The following is a 20,915-nucleotide window of genomic DNA, read 5'->3' on the forward strand; positions in this document are numbered from 1 at the left end:
GAAATAAAATGGGGCTAGCAAGGTGAGAGGACACTTTAGAGAAACAGCTTTCTGATGACCCAGCTTGATATGGGGGTACCTCTAGAATAAAATAGGCTGCATTTCCTCAAACAATGTTCCGTGATGCAACTTGTGCCAATAGCTGGCTAACAGACTACTCTGATTATTATTCTCTGATGGGGGCCTGGCCTGCAGGTGCTGTGTTACTAAGGGCGGAAATACACACTTAGACCAGCAGATGGTAAGACTGACAACCTTGGATAGAAACTGATGAGACTCATCAAGGCTCAAGCCTAAAGAGATGGTACCTCATTTCTACAAGCAAGTCGTGAAATATCTACATATAAAGAGGCAATTTCTGTTAAAAAATAAAATAAGTGAGGTTCAGCTCAAGGCCCCAAATTTATCCCAAGCAAGGCAAAGATGATTTTTCAGCCTGGAAAGAAACTGTAACCCATTTATCAGCTGCCTGCCAAGGCCATATGGTTTTGAGTAATTAGAGTACCCACTGAACTCACCGGCACAAATGGTCTGTAAAATGTACAGCAGAGTAACAAAATAAATGTCAGTGCTCTCGAGAGCTATTAAAATGAAATGACTGCATTTCTTATTAAATAAATATTTGTGGTGACATTAAGCCATCTTGTCACATACCCTTTAGAACATATTTAGAATATATCTCATTCCTAGAGCCTCATCAAAATTACCTGTGTTGAACTCTCCCTCCCTCCACTCTGAGATTCTGATCCCAAGAATCAGAAGACAAAGCCTAATGATTTTCAGTTAAAAAACAAAACAAAACTACCACCTTATGATTTTCATATGTAACAAGTATTAACAAACACTGAATTAGACAGCAGAACCAGTTGTAGAATCTAAACAGTACAAGTCTACATCATCTAAATATCAGGATATAAACATTTCTCTAGGCCTTCAGCAGAGCAAAAAAAAAAAAGCATGCAATCAGATTATGAAAAAAGCACTTGAAGTTATTAAGACTACTGGTTAGAAACAGGATGGTCAGAATACAGTGACACATTGGATTGTCTAGAACCTATGCATCCTGCATGCCAATCCTTTTGCTAATATCCAAAGGATATAAAAGCACTGGTCTTCATTAAGCACACACACTCTATACCTGATTCAATACTTGTTTGCTTAGTGCTCTGAAGCTTACAAACAGCTATCAACTCTGATTTGATTTTCCTAACAATTCTGTGAAGAAGGGAGAGAAGATACAGCCATTTTTAAAATGATAGAATATGTCCTGGCAAAACTGTGTTGAGAAGGTACCTCTAGACAGCCAGAAATTATGCTAAGTGGTGGGCCTGCTCAAAAGCATGAGATGGGGGTACTTGAGGAAGCTTACAGTTTGAGGAGAAATGAGAGAGAACTGTAACATGTGCAATAAAAGAATAATCCATGTCTGTAGGGTAAGCACTGAATCTGATCCAAAAAAGAGAGTACTGAGTTCATATTCTTCCCAAAGGATGTGACCTTTGACTGATAAACCCACAAAGTCCAGACCAGACTGATCAGATGTACCTCGCTTGCTTCAGCTCATTTGTCTGCAAATCAGGGCTACCAGTAGTACCTACTGCATCACTGTATGAGGATTAAATTCATGCATAAAAAGTGCTTAGAAGAATGCTTGTGGCAGTAAGTGCTTTCTAGTCCCAGTTAGCTATTATTATTACCGTTATATTATTCCTCTTGAATTTGAAACCGACTGAACATATTACCTATTAAAAAGTTAATTACAAGAAAATGCATGCTTAAAAATAACTATCAGGTGTACATAAATGTTAAATAATGGAATGGAATGTGAATGTTAAACTTTCATGAAAATTAAAAATAAATTAGCCATTAACTACAATCTGTCAGCACTATTTTCATTTTGAAAAAATAGGGATGAGTCAGGAACATGCCAAACTTCAACCTCTAAAATCCTATACGCTGTAGTGAAAAAACAACAGCATAGACATTCTATAGGTAGAAATACATTGTTATGGAAAGCATAAAGCTAAAAACAGACTCTGGAGGAAGCTATATTTTACAGTTAATTTGCTGTCACACAATGTGTGATCCCAAAGAGCATGAATGGCCACGCTTGGCAGAAGAGGTCTGATGCTGCAAAGGCAGTAATGACATCGTGAGCACCGGGAGTCGGAACTGGGGGAGAATCTTGGCTGATCCATTTACTGGCTCTGTGACTACTGGCAAGTTCCTTAATTTGTCCAGACCTCAATTTCCTCATTTACGAAAAGACAGTAATATCTACCTTTTATAGAACTGCTATAAAAATTGAATGAAGAAATACAAGTTGAAAGTCTAATACATCCAGACAGTCCTCTCATTTGAAGGTTCTGAATACAGAATTTGTCTTCAATAAGAATATATCCATTTACAGTGACTGGAAGTATTCACACCAATGATTCCACATTCAACATTCAGGTTAGAATAAGTGACAAATATTTACCAAGACAGAGAAATGGGTTATTTGTACAAATTAGTAGTAACAGAGCCTGGCTCGAGCTACCTTTTAAAACTACAAAGTGAAAGAGCAAAATAATGGTTTCATTCCTTAACAGAAAAATTAAAGAAGGGTTTATTAACCCCAAATTTGCTAAAATCTCAAACCTATTTTTGGAAATACGGATGTCAGGTTTCCCTGCCAGGAATTTAAGAACTCGGTGCTTAGACATTTGTGGAAAACAGATGTGGCATTGTGTGACATTGGCATCAGACTTCCGGGCAAACACCAGATGCAGAGTTTGGCCAGATATAGAACCCAGAGAATCTGAGGCCACCACCTCCATCCTGCTGCTTCTTTCTGTACCACACAAGCCAGAGCCCTGTGGGGTCTATTTAAATTCTATTAGAATTTCATTCCCATACCAGACACAGGGGAACATTACACCGGGGGAATGAATCTCTTGTTATACCCGGATTTGAGAATGTTTAATCAAGTGAATGTAGTTAAAACCTCAATGCCACAATTATCATTAAATGGATACACAAACCCACCAAGCAGGACATCTGGTTGTAATGAAGTCCCTAATATTAACATGATATTCAAAAACTCATCAGGAAAAGATGGGAGGCTGACTGCCAGGACAACATCACAAATAGAAACCAAAGTCAATTATCTTCAATTCGCCTCATATCTATTTGCAGAAATTTCACTCGAGCAGCAATACCTTATATATACTACTACATACATATACACATCAGTGAATGTTCTTATTTCATTACCTATATAAAATTTTAAAATACTGGCTTATATACTACACCCACATCATTTCAAGATAAATAAATGTATGAAATAATTATTTTCCAAAATAGAGAAAGTCTATAAGCTTTGAACTGATTAAAAAAACCCACAATTTATTTCTATAAACAAAATTCCTATGCAACAAAAATTAAGTGAAAATGCAAAAGCAGCAACAGCTTAGAAAACCAGTTGCAGAAAATATGACATGAAGATTAATATCTATATTATATGAAGAGTTCAAATAGAAACAACAAAATAATTCCAATAAACAGGGAAAAAATGAAAATTCATAAAGAAGAAAATATATTAAAATGAAAAATTTTCTCAACTATAAGCTCTCTAATCCTGAAAACAGCTATAAATGACTATTAATTCAACCATTTCATTCTACAAATGCTTACTGTCAGCTACTTGCCTGGAACTCCTATGGGCATGCGGTGAATAAAGGAAATTGTCACAGTCTCAAGTTGGGAATATAAAAATTATAACACTGTCAACGTTAAAATGAAGCTAGTACTTATTTATATACCTAAGAGCATTTTAAATACAAGCAATTCTTTAGAAAAGGGTCACAGGGATTCTTGCACAAAAAGTGGATCAAAAAGAAAGAAAAGGCAATAGACAGACAGAAGGCTCTCAGAAATCTCGCTCATTTATGTTATCACTATGTGTTACTCACAAGGGAAGGTAAGTTCCCAAAGAGCAGGGACCTTCTGAGTTACCACAGAGCACCTAGTATCTAGAGCAGCACTCAGGAAGGAAGAGGTAACCAATAAATTTTTGTAAAATGGATGAACAAATACAGAAACATGATGAACTATAACATAACCTGTACAAATTCTATCACACAATTCATGTTAAACAAAGCTGAAGTAACAATATGGAAAAACTATCATAATTATAATATAGTGTAGGTATATAAATGGAAGCAAAAACAAGGAATAGAATAAAATGTGAAAAAATTAAACAATGGGTGTGGGTGGGTTGTGAGAAGGTATAAGCATTTAAACAGATAACATTCAATTTATATAATAATAATATATATTAATAATATAATAATTATAATAGCATCAGTGTTTTGCCACTAATCAGGTAAAGAATTTTGGTATCTGTTTCTACTTTGCATCTTTCTAACAAATGTTTTTATACATATCTTCATATAGCCTATGTGGAAAAAAAAAAAAAAAGAAAAAAAATCCTAATATTCCCTAAGGCATTTCTCCTACTTTGAAGCTACTTCAAGTTAATTTCAACAATCTGCTAAAAAATGAAAGTGAAAGAAAGATATTAAAAAGTGAATCTTTGAACTGGGCAACTGATAAAATGAAAAGTCAAATGAAAGTCACTCAGTCGAGTCTGACTCTTTGTGACCCCATGGACTATACAGTCCTTGGAATTCTTGGTATTCTTGGCCAGGATACTGGAGTGGGTAGCCTTTCCCTTCTCCAGGGGATCTTCCCACTCGGGGATCAAACCCAGGTCTTCTGCATTGCAGGGGGATTCTTTACCAGCTGAACCACAAGCGAAGCCCAAGAATACTGGAGTGAGTAGCCTATCCCTTCTCCAGGTGATCTTCCCGACCCAGGAATCAAACCTGAGTCTCCTGCATTGCAGACAGATTCCTTACCAACTGAGCTATCAGGGAAGCCTGATAAAATGAAAAGTTCATGTTAATTGTGTAGAGTTTAGATCTGGCAGTGAACTGTTGATAAGAATGTGCAGACTGCTACCTCCTTGCATTTATCATGCTACTTTTCTTAAAAAGTAAAGAACTTCAAAAATAAGACCATAGTTCAGATAATCCAATCTAACAGCCATTTTTAACTTACAAAACTTAAGTTCTTGATTTAGTAGAAGAGATGGACCCATAAAAAATGAAAAAGTATTAAAAGTATATCTGTACAGATGCTTGACATGGAAATCTTAAGGCCACCTATTGGAAGTAGAGGAAAAAGCACAAGAAAAGATGAACAATAATCCACAAAATCAGAGTAAATTTCCAGACATACACACAGAGTTAAAAGAACTTATGTGAACTAAGAGTTTCAAATTGCTTTTCAAGAACTTTGTTTTATGCTGACTTTGCAAATGGAGTTTTAATCTCTGCAATAGATCACACTCTGGTAATAAAAGTTTGCATTAAGAAAAAGGAATTAAATAGCCATCATATAATTTATAAGCTGAAAAATTAAAATTTTACATAAAAATTATTAAGATTGTAGAAATTAAAAAAATAAAAAATAAAACAGCAGCTATAGTTTACAACCATACACAATTTATTGAGACCAGTTCTTCAAAATTTAAAAACTTATTACCATTAATAAAGATTTTCTTAACTTTCTACTCAAACGTTCCCACATTCCAAAATGTTCCATCAGGAAAAGGATTCACTTAAATGAAAGTTAACCATAAAAAGGTATAGCAAGCCCAAGAAGAGAAAGGACAAACTAAAGCAGCACTCAGTGCTGACAAAGGAGAACTCTATACATTTTCCAGCTCCAGAAACACTTTATCTCTTTCACTGGATGCTTATAATTTTTAAAGAAGAAAAACCCACAGAGCAGTGTTTTACTGTGTGTGGTTTTTGTCAGCAGTCACTGAGTCAACTGGGATGCTTTACAGGAATGGAGATTTCAATCGCAAGCCCCAGGAATTCTAAGTCAATGGGTCTGGAAAGAGCCCAGATATCTGGAACTTTAACATGAAATGTAAATAATGGTCTTAGAGATAGTAACCCCACTCTATTTTTCACAGGATGCCGTTCAAACAGAAAGAGATTAGTTTACCTGAGCCAATCAGTAGCAGAGCAAGAATGAAAACCCAGAACTGCTACCACCCAGTTCAATCTTCTTTGTTCTAAATAAGCTTCCGACCTTCCATTTTAAAAACGCTTCAACATAAGCTGGAGCAGCTACCCTTCCACCTCTATCCTCTGTTTGTTTACTCCCTCTGGAAAGACTTCCAAAGAAAATTAGTAAAACTATTATATGCATAAATAGAGGCAGCCTACCAGGCTCCTCCATTCATGGGATTTTCCAGGCAAGAGTACTGGAGTAGGTTGCCATTTCCTTCTCCAGAGGATCTTCCCGACCCAGGGATCGAACCTGGGTGTCCCACATTGTAGGCAGACGCTTTACCATCTGAGCTACCAGGGAAATAGTTCAAATAGAGGCAAGAAAAATGAAAACAGTTCATATGCAAGGGAGAGGGGTATACGTCAGCTTTCCTTTTTATTCTATTTATACTTTACGTTAGGTGGGCAATAAAAATCACTGTTTTTAAAATTAAGTTTTGATGCATGAACTTAAATTAGATCCAATACAAATTAAGTTACAGAGACTCAAATCTAACACCTCTTACATTTTCACAGTTTTTTTCCTATCATTTAAAAAAAATAAGATTACTTCATATATTATGTATATAAAACTTTTACATCTAACTATTTCACTATCTTTTAATGCTTTTCCTAAAATACAGCTAAAAGACCTCTGCATTCATGAGGAGGGCTCCTTATTTAGTCCATCACTCAAGCTCTTTTCACACAGTCTGCTCAACCATGTGAGAAAACCCATGAGCAACCTTCCTTTGGAAAGAAAGATATACACCAGGATATAAAATAGATGAAACTGGAATATGTCAAGGCTTAACCATGAAGGGCCTCCCTACTAGTTCCTGAAGACATGACTCAAGACCAAGTCCCTTAAGACCTAGCTCCATATAATATGATGCAATCATAAGACCACATACACAAACAATAGTATGCACCTTCTAAGGGTACATAAATAAGCATGTTAATGCATTGAAAAAGTCTTGAAATATACATTCATTAAAAATAGGTTTACTTCTTGAAAGATGAGGAAGAGTCCGGCATGAATAATTTAATTTTTTAAGGCGATTACATGTATTACTTGTACATGAAAGTGTTTCTAAGTTCAAGACTTCATTAGATGCCATTAGACTTTTCTTCCTGGAAAAGAAGACTGTCCTCCTCAGTAAATGCGTTGCTTTAAGTGTGTCTGACATGTTTACTGAATGCATACTTTGAACCACCTAGGCAAATAAGTTATTCAAGGAAAGAGTCCTTAGGCTATTTCTAAAAGGTCATAAGCCAGAAATTTTCTTTTCAACATACACTTTAAAAAGACATTTTGATGTAGTGACAAAGAAGCTAGGCTTAGGGTTATAAAGTTCTTGTCTTAAACTCTGCATGATGAACTGTAACCCTTTAACAAGTTACTTAATCCTCATTGTCCTCATCTATAAAACATGGATGAGAATATCTTCTCCTACATTTGTGGGAAGGATGAAAAAGAAATGTTTATAAATTAATTAGCATAGTACCTTGTACCTAACAAATGGTGGTCGTTTGTTAGGTACAAATGGTCATTATGCTTTTCATGCTGACATATTAATATGAAAGCAAGAATTTCATATAATTTCTTGCTAACAAAAAAGTATTAACAAAACTTAAAAAATACCTGAGTTAAATTCACTTACTCCAGTCCATTTTAGTTCGCTGATTCCTAGAATGTCGACATTCACATCTCCTATTTGACCACTTCCAATTTGCCTTGATTCATGGACCTAACATTCCAGGTTCCTATGCAATACTGCTCTTTATAGCATCGGCCCTTGCTTCTATTACCAGTCACATCCACAACTGGGTACTGTTTTTGCTTTGGCTCCATCCCTTCATTCTCTCTGGAGTTATTTCTCCACTGATCTCCTGTAGCATATTGGGCAGCTGCCAAACTGGGGAGTTCCCCTTTCAGTATCCTATCATTTTGTCTTTTCATACTGTTCATGGGGTTCTCAAGGCAAGAATACTGAAGTGGTTTGCCATTCCCTTCTCCAGTGGACCACATTCTGTCAGACATCTCCATCATGACCCATCTGTCTTGGGTGGCCCCACATGGCATGGTTTAGTTTCATTGAGTTAGACAAGGCTGTGGTCTATGTGATCAGATTGGCTAGTTTTCACCCTTATGGCAGAAAGTGAAGAAGAACTAAAAAGCCTCTTGATGAAAGTGAAAGAGGAATAGTGAAAAAGTTGGCTTAAAGCTCAACATTCAGAAAACTAAGATCATGGCATCTGGTCTCATCACTTCATGGGAAATAGATAGAGAAACAGGGGAAACAGTGTCAGACTTTATTTTTGGGGGCTCCAAAATCACTGCAGATGGTGACTGCAGCCAGGAAATTAAAGACGCTTACTCCGTGGAAGGAAAGTTATGACCAACCTAAATAGCATATTAAAAAGCAGAGATATTACTTTGCCAACAAAGGTCCGTCTAGTTAAGGCTATGGTTTTTCCAGTGGTCATGTATGGATGTGAGAGTTGGACTGTGAAGAAAGCTGAGCGCTGAAGAATTGATGCTTTTGAACTGTGGTACTGAAGAAGACTCTTGCGAGTCCCTTGGACTCCAAGGAGATCCAACCAGTCCATCCTAAAGGAGATCAGCCCTAGGTGTTCATTGGAAGGACTGATGCTGAGGCTGAAACTCCAGTACTTTGCCACCTCATGAGAAGAGCTGACTCACTGGAAAAGACCCTGATGCTGGGAGGGATTGGGGGCAGGAGGAGAAGGGGACGACAGAGGATGAGATGGCTGGATGGCATCACCGACTCGATGTACATGAGTTTGGGTGAACTCCAGGAGCTGGCGAAGGACAGGGAGGCCTGGTGTGCTGTGATTCATGGGGTCGCAAAGAGTCAGACACGACTGAGCAACTGAACTGAACTGAACTGAACTGAAAAACACCTATTTTTAAAGGATAACATAAACTCAGACAATCTAACTAATGTTAACAGTGAAACTAGTAATTTTAAGTCCATCAGGTTTGTGCAAGTGAAAAATGAAAACTTCCATTAATTTGGCAGAGAAACTTCCATTCTGATACATGCAAATTATGTATTTCTAATCTTTATTCCATTTTTTAAAAAAGTTTTAATCATCTTACTTCACAGACTGAAAATGTTCATATTCAATTTATACACATTATTAAGCTGTACATCACTACTCTTCTTGAAGAATATGCTAACTATCCAACTTATTAATATGCCAACACTGCTCAATGATGCTTTCTACAGTTAATTGGCTAAGAAATCTTATCCCCAAAACTGTAATGAAGAAGTTCACACCGAAGTTCACAGGAAAGCCTGGATAAAGATCTGTAGTTAATTTTTTTGAAACTACTATTTATTTTAGGTGGTTATCTCTATTTTGTTATGAAAATAGTCAGCATTTATATTTTACCTTATCATAACCCATTATAATTTATCACAAAGTAACTTCATCTTAGATCAGATATCCAACACATTACTTAATTCCATAGATAATGACTTAGCATCTAATATATTCTAAGCTGAAAGATTAAAAATTCATTCCTAAAAAGGGGTAAGAAAGTAATTTTCTTATACATATTAAAAGCCAAGTATGTTAGAGAAAAAGTCTACAGAATCAAATGAAGTTAACAGAATTTGCTAAAAACTTTAACGTCAGTCTCCTGAACACGTTTAAATTCTCCACTGAATCCTTTGATGTTAACCAACATTAATATCCCAACAATTTATCTTATTTATGTGATATGTATATGTACGCATGTGCATATGGGTGTTTGTGTGTATATAAATCACTTGCTTCTAGTAAATTATCTCCTCTGCAAGTGACATATCTACTGCAAAACAAATAAACCTAAATCCTGTAAATTCAAGAAAATATGTTACTTGTGCTTCCTTTATAATTTTCTGTCACAAAACAAAAGAATTACAACACGCACAGAACAAGGTCTATTTTTCTTCAACAGCTATAATGGTTAACTGGTTCTTAATTATTCTTTCATGTAGTTTTGTAATGTTACTTCAGCTAAAGAATACTTTTCAAAACTCAATTTTCATTGATTCTATTTCCTCAGTTATTTCAAAGAATGATGTCTAGTCTCAAATTTGATGTAGATTACCTTCCTGCTGCTAGTGGAGCTGAGAAAATTCAACTCTTTGTTACATTTAGTGGAGTATACAAAGCATAGCAAACCTCCATCAGTAAAACACTAATAAGTCACTAATAAAACACTAATAAGGCAAACAAAGCATGGCTGTGACTGTAGTTTGTCTTGTAAGGAACCACAATCTGCAATCACCATAACATGGCTCACCTGTTCATTTTTGCAAAGCCACACACTGTTTCCACTTAACACAGTAAAAATTTTAGCTTTATAGCCTCTCAGTTCAAGATATCCACATTTCTCAGGTGCAATAGCAGCTTGAGACTGCGAAGAAAGGGCCTGTAACTTCAGTGCATTTAATAGTAGGCTGATCCAGTCATTTCTTTCCTCTGAAAATAAAAACAGGAGAAAATATACACCCATGCTTAATAAGCTATAAACACATAGAAATGTGGAACAAGACTGACTTCCTCTGAAACAGATCAGTTACAGATCCTTCCCCAGAACCACAGTCTAAATGCTACTGTTGTCAGGGCAACAGCCCAGTTCTGTTAGGTTATTAGCCATTCCTCAGTATTCATAGGCAGCTGGTTTCAGGACCCGCCCCTCTCCCCCCACCCCACCCCCGGCCCGCACCTGGATACCTAACTCCGCAGATGCTCAAGTTCATAACAGTGAGCCCCGTGTATCCCCAAGTTCACCAACTGCAGATTCCACCAACCAAGGATCAAAAACGTCCTCGTTGTGGGAACCAAGGTTACAGAGGGCTGACTGTACTCAGTTGCCCTGTAACCCACATCACTGGCTTCACCTGAAAGTTGAATAGAAATGCAAAATCCCAGCCTTCCTCCAGAATGGATGAATCAGAATCTTCATTTTAAGATCTCCAGATGATGCATATCCATGTTAACATCTAAGCAGCATTGTTAGATTACTCATGAGATTGGATTGTCTTTTTTAATATAAGAAAGTAATATGGCTACTGAACAGGTAACAGATTGTACCCAGCAATGCAGTTACTAAAATATCCAGAAAAGCTTGCTTTGTAGCAGGCATTTGGAACCGACTCAAGAGTGCGCTTGCCTTGATGTTCACTCACCCATACCTTTCACTAACAATAGCATCTCATCTGTTAAAACTTCTTCTCTCACTCCTTCCACAAAAACTACATGACCTTCAACTACAACACATTGTGTTACAGACAAAGGAATTCAATCCAGTCTCCAAAGAGCAATCAAAGTTGTAAGTCAAGTTAGATATGAACACATAATAGAACACAGAATACTGTAAATGTCATACAAATGGTATCAAGTAATATATGAATCAACTCAATGGAGGTAAGTGATTTGCTGAAGGTCATATAGCTAGTTAGTATTAAAATTAGGAGAATCAAATGTTTTAAGTCTCAGACAATTATTCTTGACACTATGAGGGGCTAAAAAAAAAAAATGGATATTTGTGTGAGGTCTTGAGGATGAGGAGGAATTAAAAAAACAAACAAACTGGAGCTTGGAAGAAAAACAAGCAAAATAGTATTTTAAGCAGAGGAAACAGAAATAACAAACATCTGCTCAGGGGATAATTTATAAATAAGTAAATTTATAATTTTGAACTCACAAAGAAGTGATGGGAAATATGGCTGGAGATCCTACAGCGCCTAGGGTAAGGAATTTGGTCTTTATTACGGAAGCAAAAGAAAACCATTTCAGAATTCTTAGCGAGAAAGGGACAAGATTAGGATGATGACAGAACAAACTGGAAGGCAGGGGGTCAGGAATAAGGCAATAGAGACTAAAAGTACAATGAAAATGGAAAAAAATAGCTGTGGTTCTGAGTATGTTTGAGTACGTTTGACAGGTGTTCATCAAAAAATGAATTACTCAGAATAAAGGTAGCTTGGAATCAAGAATCCATCAAAGAAAATAGAAGGTTCTATTAACAGAACCACCTGAGGTTTTCAGCACCCTAGCATGAGCATCTAGGCAGATGGATAGCAATATGTGAATAAAGGCAATCCATACAAGAGAATACTCATGATTGTGGATAAGTGTTTAATGTAAAAGGAGAAGAAATGGTATACACTTGAGGTATAACTGATTCTAGGAGGATAGAAAATGGGCCAGGAAAAAAAAATGTGAAAGTGGTTTTATCAAGGTGAAAAAGAAAACAAACAAACAAACAGATTGAATTCCAGGTAGGAAAAATTTTTGAGAAGGAAAGAGTAAGGTGGACCCAAGTTTGGGAAACTGCCTGGTATCTCAGATCCTTTTAAGACTGGTTAGAGGTAATGTCACTGTAGATTGAAATTAAGTCTCCATATTAGACTTACTTACATTTCAACATGGATTCCCAGTTATTTTATAATACAAGTCTTAATTTTTAAAGTATCTTCATTCTTGCTCACCTTCAAAACTACCAAAGCTATTTAGTTGTATCTTTAATAACCAAGGCCAAGTATTTATTAAAAACTCATTTAATGATATTTTATTGCAGATATTACATAATCCCCAAGTAACAGTGCTTATTCCTATATATCAGGACTCAAGTTTCTCCCACATCATTATAAAGTAAAAGACATGAAAATATTTAGGAAACCAAGCTTATGTCAATCCATAGCAGCTACTCTACATTTTGTTGTTTAGTCACTAAATTGTGCCCAACATTTTGGGACCCCATGGAATGCAGCCCAACAGGCTCCTCTGTCTATGGGATTTCCCAGGCAAGAATACTGGAGTGGGTTGCCATTTTCTTCTCCAGGGGATCTTCCGAACCCAGGGATCAAACCCACATCTCCTACACTGGCAAAAGGATTCTTCAACACTGAGCCACTTGGGAAGCCCTACTCTACATTTTACATCTGCACAGATAGACTGCTCTGGGATAATGTATTACATTTTCAGTAACAGCAACACTCTTTCCACTTGGTGATTATTTGTGATCAATAAGTACACACAGATATTCCCGCCAAGTAAATGGTATATAATGTTTTCTGTTTGTTTATGTTAATCCACACAAATCACTGACTTTGAAATGTAGGCCATAATTTAATGAACTGGGCCAAAATGATTTTGGTTTTCAGACTACTATTAGCGGATATCTCAGTTTATCAGGAAATAATTTTAAATTAGCGACTGCATTAACTCTTAGTCTTAAGTATATTATGACTCCATCTCAACAAATGGTGCCCTTATAGCCTAGAAGAATTCTCTAGCTCCTGAGGTTCTCACTTGCTAATAGGAAGTAACAATCATGAAGAACAGGATTGAATTCTAATGTGCAGTTTATACTTAATAACCCATGCCAAAGGAGATAAACAGTGTGACAGACAATTCAAACACAATAAAAGAGATTACAAGTGTCATTGGTATTTGCAAAGTGTGCATACTTGGACATGGGGAATATGTTTTGATAAGTCACAGCATCCCAAAACAAATAAAAATTTCACTTTGGGCACAGGCAAAGCTGCATATTGTGCTGGATTCTGCCTGCTATTCACACCAAGGTACTTTTATTCTTTCCAAAAACAAATGTTTATTGAGTGTCTATCTTGATCTTATTAGCACTGTGCTAAGCATTGTTCCCTTTGAGAATATGCTCTGACTGGGACATGGCTTTGCTCTGAATAGAGCATTTTTAGGTTGGAAAAAGAAAAAAAAAGTGAAAACAAAATTGCCACTTTCTTGTGATTATGCTAGAATGTAAATAAAAAACATAAGCGATCCCCTCAAACCTCAAGCTAGTTAAGGTTTTCTGGAATGTCAATTCAAAGTACACAAGTAAAAAGGTTAAAAAAATCAGCAGAGGATACTTAGCATCCTCTAGACTCTACTGGATTTAGCAGTAGACACATTCGTTAGCAAAATAGGATTGATTACATGAGGGATTGCCACACAAGGGGCATGTAAAACATGAATAAAAGAATCTAACAAAATTCATATGTACTCTAAAATTTTGATATAATCTAACTAAAGATTCCTCAGTGTAACCCATGATCAATATTAGAGAAGGAATTATTACACACTATGGTTATTCTTATGGATAATGATTCATTCATATGAGTGTCCACTTAGTTCCAGCTATGTTCTAAGCCCTATTCTGAATACCAGGAATGAAGCAGTGAACAAGACAGATCCTGGCCTTACTCTCCAGAAGTTTACATTCTGGTGAAAGAAGGCAGGCAATAAACATAGATATACATGACACACTGACAATGCAATGGGATAAAACACAACACAGGAAGAGGGGCACAGAAAGTACTACTCTATGTAGGATAACAGAAAAAAGCTCAGGAAGAAGGGGACGATTTTGCAAAAGCCTAAAGGCAAGGGGGCGGAGAAGGCAATGGCACCCCACTCCAGTACTCTTGCCTGGAAAATCCCATGGACGGAGGAGCCTGGTGGGCTGCCGACTATGGGGTCACACAGAGTCGGACACGACTGAAGCGACTTAAGCAGCAGCAGCGGCAAGGGGGAGGATGACTGGAGGAAGAATGTTCTAGGACACAGAAAGCAGCAAGCGCCAAGGCAACCATAGGTTTGGCATGTTCACAGGCCAAGAGGCTCCTGTAGTTGCAGCATGGTGCGTGAGGGTGAGCCCAGACAAAACAGACAGGCGAGACCCTGCATGGGCTTCTGGACCTCACAGGGACTTCACTCTCGGTGAGCTAGAAAGACAACAGAGCCTCTGAAGTGGGAGACAGGACCTGTCTTGGAGGTCAGCATTTTCTTGCTGGAGGATCTGACAACCATAATGAAAAAATGACTGCTGTTCATGGGAGGTTATGACAATCATCCCAAAAAAAGGTGGTTTGTGGGAGAGTGAGAATGGTGGAGGTGCTGAGAACTGGTTAGAACCCAGGCATATTTCCAAAGTCAAAATGGTAAGATTTGCTGAATCTGGCCTGGATGCAAATAAGGTAGGAAAAGTTCGACAGTGACCCCAAAGTTTGAGGTCTATTATATTATGACAGGCAATCCAAGTACACCAAAGAGAACTTTCACTCCTCTAGTTCTTCCTCCAGATGACAAAAGCTCCATGCCTTGCTTCTGAAAACAAGGAAGATTTCAAAACAGGTAAGTCTGTTTGCCCAAAATAGGTAAGGAAAATTTATATGCTTCTCATCCCAAATTCCCAAGTCTTCTTAAAAAAAAAAAAAAAAAAAAAAAAAAAATTAGTGTTGCAGTTTCACAGCTGCCACTAGAGGGCTGTATGATGCTGTACAGAAACAGAATTAAGGTGGACACATAACTTGGAATCTGCAATTAAGGGGCGGTACTGAAAATGGTCCTTGAAAGGGAATGACTACTCAGAATTTTTTTTTTTTTATTACTGAAGTATAGTTGATTTACAATGTTGTGCCAATTTCTGCTGTATAACAAAATGATTCAGTTATAGATATATACACATTCATTTTTTTTTCCTGTTAAATCGACTTTTTTCTTTTTTAATTTTATTTTATTTTTAAACTTTACATAATTGTATTAGTTTTGCCAAACATCCAAATGAATCCATTCTTTTCCACTACAGTCTATCCCAGGAGACTGGAAATAGTTCCCTGAGCTATATAGGACTTTATTGTTTATCCATTCTAAATGTAATACTTTGCATCTACTAACCCCAAACTCCCAGTCTATTCCTCACCCTCTGTACCCCTTGGCAACCACAAGTCTGATCTCTACATTTGAGTCTACTTATGTTTTATAGACAAGTTCATTTGCACCATATTTTAGATTCCACATGTAAGTGACACATTTTATTTCTCTTTGTCTTTCTGACTTTTGTCACTTAGTATGATAGTCTCAAGTTGCATCCATGTTGCTGCAAATGGCATCATTTCATTCTTTTTTATGGCTGAGTTGTATTCTACTTTATGTATGCACCACATCTTCTTTACCCACTCACCTATTGATAGACATTTAGGTTGTTTCCATGCTTTGACTATTGTGAATAGGCTGCTGTGAACACTGGGATGCGTGTATTTGTTTGAATTATAGATTTGTCCAGGTATATTCCCAGAAGTGGGACTGCTGGGTCATATGGTAGTTCTAGTTTTCTGAGAAACTTCCGTACTGCTTTCCATAGCGGCTGCACCAATGTACATTCCCACCAACAGTGTAGAAGGGTTCGCTTTTCTCCACATCCTCTCCAGCATTTGTTATTTGTAGAGTTTTTAATGGTGGCTCTTCTGATGGGTGTGAAGTGGTGTCTCATAGTAGTTTTGATTTGCATTTCTCTAATAATTAGTGATTTTGAACATCTTTTCATGTGCCTCCTAGCCATCTATATGTCTTCTCTGGAAAAATGTCTATTAAGGTCTTCTGCTCATTTTTCGAGTGGGTTTTTTGTTGTTGTTAAGTTGTATGAGCTGTTTGTGTATTTTGGAGATTGAGCCTTTGTCAGTCAGATAATTTGCAAATACTCCCATTCATAGTTTTTTTTTTTTTTTTTTTTTTTTTTTTTTTTTTTTTAATGGTTTCCTATACTATGCAAAAGCCTGTAAATCGGATTAGGTTGCATTTGTTTATTTTTGCTTTTATCTCTATTTCCTTGAGAAACTAACCTAAGAAAGCACTGGCATGATTTATGTCTGAGAAAGTTTTGCTGATGTTCTCCTCTAGGAGTTTTATGGTGTCATGTCTTATGCTTAAGTCTTTAAGCCATTTTGGGTTTATTTTTGGACCACTCAGAATTCTTAAGCTTTCTTCTAATTATGAGAACTACCCACTGAAAACATCACCTGTTTCTTAAAGTAACACAACACCTGTGTTACCACAGGTGTCAAGGGAATACATATTAACTGAAGGATCATTAGCTGTTACAATCCTCTGAGCAATCCCAGTAGTTCTGCTTGAGGAGGAAAGGAATCAGACTAATTTTCTAGGTTGAGGAAGAGAATTCCAGACCTTATAATTTCAATAAAATTAACTTGCAGCCAAGAAAATAACATTTCACTAGGAAACCCAGGGGAATTGAAACCTTAGAAAATCTGCGGGGAAAAGCTGCCAAATTGTAATCTTCTCTTAGCAATGCCAGTGGGTGACATGGGAGTTTAGAAACTGTGACACAGGTTTCAGGGGAGACAAAGGGAGCTGTGTATATAGGTCACTCAGCATCTTCTCACCAGAAATAAAGAATTCATCTCTGTTGGATGTCAAACTACTGCCCCTTTCTGTCCTAAACTTTGATTTTGCTTCTTAATAAGACTGAAGCAAAGTTTTTTATAAGCAACTATGATTGATACCTCAGTTTCCACCAAATAAAAAATAATCAAGCATTTGTATACATGGAAGGAGGACAAAAAAAACACTTAATAAAAACACATTCAGCATCTTGCTGAAGGTTCCCTAGTAAATATATAGACATATGTGCCATTTATATATATATATATATATACACACATATATATATCTCTACACTTCTCTTTTAAAAATGTGAGCTGTTACTATGTAAGAACAACTTTCAATGAAAATAACATAGTAATTCTATGTGGATAGTCTGTTTTCACTGAAGCAGTATTTTCATGCTTTTAAAAATTAAAGACCTAAGCCTTATTCAACACACAAAAATTCATACCAAAGTTCATGAAATTCTCATACTAGGCTTACATCATAAAGATGAACTCCATACCACAGAGGGATTTATTGGTCCATTGTAAACATGTAACTTTTAAACATGTGTGGGTTGATACATTTTATTTCAATAAAATGTGTCTGTTTAATTTTTAACTGCCACAAGTAAATATGGCTAAACAGATTTTCACACAAGTTGAAGCTTTATTTAGCACATCTATCTTAAAATGCAGACTCTGTGGCATATGTGAATTTTACTATGAGAAGCCAAGGGGACGAGGATAAGCACCTCAAAGAAATTAGCATTTAGCTCGGCCAGTGGAGGCCAGAACATAAGGATAGACCATTCTGATAGCCAGTTGACAGGAGCAATGTCGTGTGTTTTAAGAAAATACAGAAACAGAGAAACTGTGATATCAAATATATTTCTCATATTGAGTATCACAACTGTGGAAGACTTTCTGAATTTCAGGCAATGAGTCACAATACATATGTCTGTATCAAATACTCTAGGACAGGGGTTAGCAAACTTTCTGGAAAGGGTCAGAGAGTAAATTTCCTAGGGTTTCCTGGCCAGACAGTTTACAGCAATTACTCAACGCTGCCACTGCAGCACAGAAAGAGCCATAAGGCAACGTGTAAATGAATGAGAGTGTCCGGGGACTGCTGCCGCTGCCGCTAAGTCGCTTCAGTCATGTCCAACTCTGTGCGACCCCACAGATGGCAGCCCACAGGCTCCTCCATCCCTGGGATTCTCCAGGCAAGAACACTGGAGTGGGTTGCCATTGCCTTCTCTGGTCCAGTAACGAGTAAGATACTATTTACAAATACAAGCAGTGAGCCAGATTTAGGTTACAGGCCAGTTTGCCAACCTCGACTCCAGGTGATAGTTCGTGACTTTTTTTTAAAGATCAAGTCAAGTGAGAAACACTTTTACATTACACCTGGGCAGCATATACAATACACAGTATGATACGTGTATTCACGTGTTTCACAGTATGATACACTTGCTGTAGGCACTGCACTTTGATACTCCTTATTCTACTTTATGTTTGTTTGGTTTTTGTTTGGGGGCTTGGGGGACACCATCTGAAACCACTAAGTTGATCTCATAAATGGAAGTGAGTGACTCACAGTCTGAAAAAATGTGGCTCCAGTGTGAACAGCATTGGGACTTATTTATTTACCGAATATCTAAAGTAATAATGGAAGCTTTTCAGTGACATATAATATTTACTGAATGTGTTCTATATGCCATGCATTGACATACGTTCAAGGAATCTAGCAATTGATAAAAGACAAATATTGCCGCATAATAGCTAGTATTGTTGTTTATGTATAAAATAGGATACTAACTGTAATACCTACGAACCTCATTAGACTATTTTGAAAATGAAGCTGTTAGAAAATACCACATATTCAGTAATTTTTCCAGGTCACCAATATTCAAACAGTTAAGTTCCAAGAAGTACTTTTAAAAATCAAGTTATTATCTACATTAAAATGAAAAAGGCTTTAAAATCTAATGCTTTAGGTAATGAAGATGGCCTTATCTATATTATTTAAGAGCAGTAAGGTTTATTGTACTGATATATTGACAGTCAAAGTTACAACAGAGAACTTTTAACTCCCCTATCTCTACCTCTCCTGCACCCTTCCAAAAAAGATAAGATACAAAGGTTTAGACTCCATCCACAAACCACATGTCATTTTTAGATCAATTTTAGCCATTAACTGACCCATAGGAAGATACAAGGTGGGAAAAAAAACTCAAGGAATAGAAAAGATGCTCCAAAATCTGTATTACAATGGTTACTATGCCTGCATGTTCAGTTAAAATCAGCCACAGATAAACTTTATAAAACCAATCTTTCAATTGCTGTTTTCCACCTTAAATAACTTCTTTGCATTATCAACAGCTAAAAGTGAGCTCCACAAAAGCAGAGATTTTTGTCTATTTTTTTTCATTGCTATATACCCCAAATTTAGAAAAGTCCTTGGCACTCAGTAGATCTGCCCTAAATATTTGTTGCATGAAAGAACAGTGAACAAACAGCACTGACTTGTCATCTTGTTTATGTTTTGATATTATGGCCTTCAAAAACTAATAGACAATGTAAATTAATTAAAAGCAACATATTTAAAGATTGCCTGCCATTTCTACCTTGTTTATTAAATTTCTGACTGGGAAGAAATTCATGTGAACATTTTTATAAGGATAAAGAAAGACTCTTACCTTCTTTTTCTACTCTAAAAACAAAAGTTCTTTGTGTTGTAACAACTTCAAATTTGTTGTCTCCTTGAACTCGTACCGTAGATATAGCAGAAAGGGGGATTATTCCTTTTGAATACTTCTCCTGTATTGGTTAGAGGAAAAGATACACAGAGAAGACACATTAAGATAACATTTCCTTGATCAAAAATAGAATGACATGGTATTTATAAGTGCTGCTCTTTCATAATCTCAATCTAAATTTTTAAAAATCACATACAAACAGCGTATATCCTCATATACACTTAATACCCCAGAAAGGGAAATATTAAGTATCTCTTCCAAGTGAGATGTCTTCAATTTTCTCTTCATCTGCAATTAGGCAATGAATCACATTACAAACAACCATATTAGAATAGCAATACATCGTTCTGAAAAACAGCAGTATGTTCTTTGAAAATAGTCTGGTCAAAATGATTTTATGGTGTTTGCAGGCATCTGCTGGCCATTACAGGTACTGTAACTGAACCATTTCAAAACCACTTCCTACACACTGTGAGCAAGAATATTATCTAAGAAACAAGACTATTGGATTCTATCAATTAACCCTATTATTCAATGCTCTGATGATGAAAATCTTAATCTCACACTGCATCACTTTTTAGTCTCCAGGGGCTAAAGAATAAAAGATACGCATTCAGCTGTTTGCAATAGGTATATACACATTACAATTTTGAAGGTCATTCCTAAGATTCTCAATGACTTTCTCAGTCTGTGCTTTCCTGGACCATCGTAAACCATTTGGCATAATAATCACCCCACAATTTCAACTACTTCCCAACAATGTAATATTGACTGGGCCCTGTGTTGGAAAGAAAAATTCCAAGAGTACCTGTACATTCACATTCAAATAGCCG

General features: G+C 36.6%; 1 protein-coding gene across 20 annotated transcripts in view; it reads right to left on the reverse strand.

The window, feature by feature from the left end:
• The window catches only part of ARAP2 (ArfGAP with RhoGAP domain, ankyrin repeat and PH domain 2), a 573,065-nt gene that overhangs the window by 121,393 nt on the left and 430,757 nt on the right, over nt 1–20,915 (reverse strand). For all 20 annotated transcript variants that reach the window (XM_055588221.1, XM_055588229.1, XM_055588224.1 and 17 more), the window contains 2 exons: nt 20,023–20,143; nt 10,429–10,607 (listed from right to left, as the gene is read on the reverse strand). In XM_055588221.1, coding sequence (XP_055444196.1) covers nt 10,429–10,607; nt 20,023–20,143 — 300 coding nt within the window. The remainder of the gene's footprint in view (nt 1–10,428; nt 10,608–20,022; nt 20,144–20,915) is intronic.

Source organism: Bubalus kerabau, chromosome 7, assembly GCF_029407905.1.
Source record: "Bubalus kerabau isolate K-KA32 ecotype Philippines breed swamp buffalo chromosome 7, PCC_UOA_SB_1v2, whole genome shotgun sequence".
Classification (NCBI taxonomy): domain Eukaryota; kingdom Metazoa; phylum Chordata; class Mammalia; order Artiodactyla; family Bovidae; genus Bubalus; species Bubalus kerabau.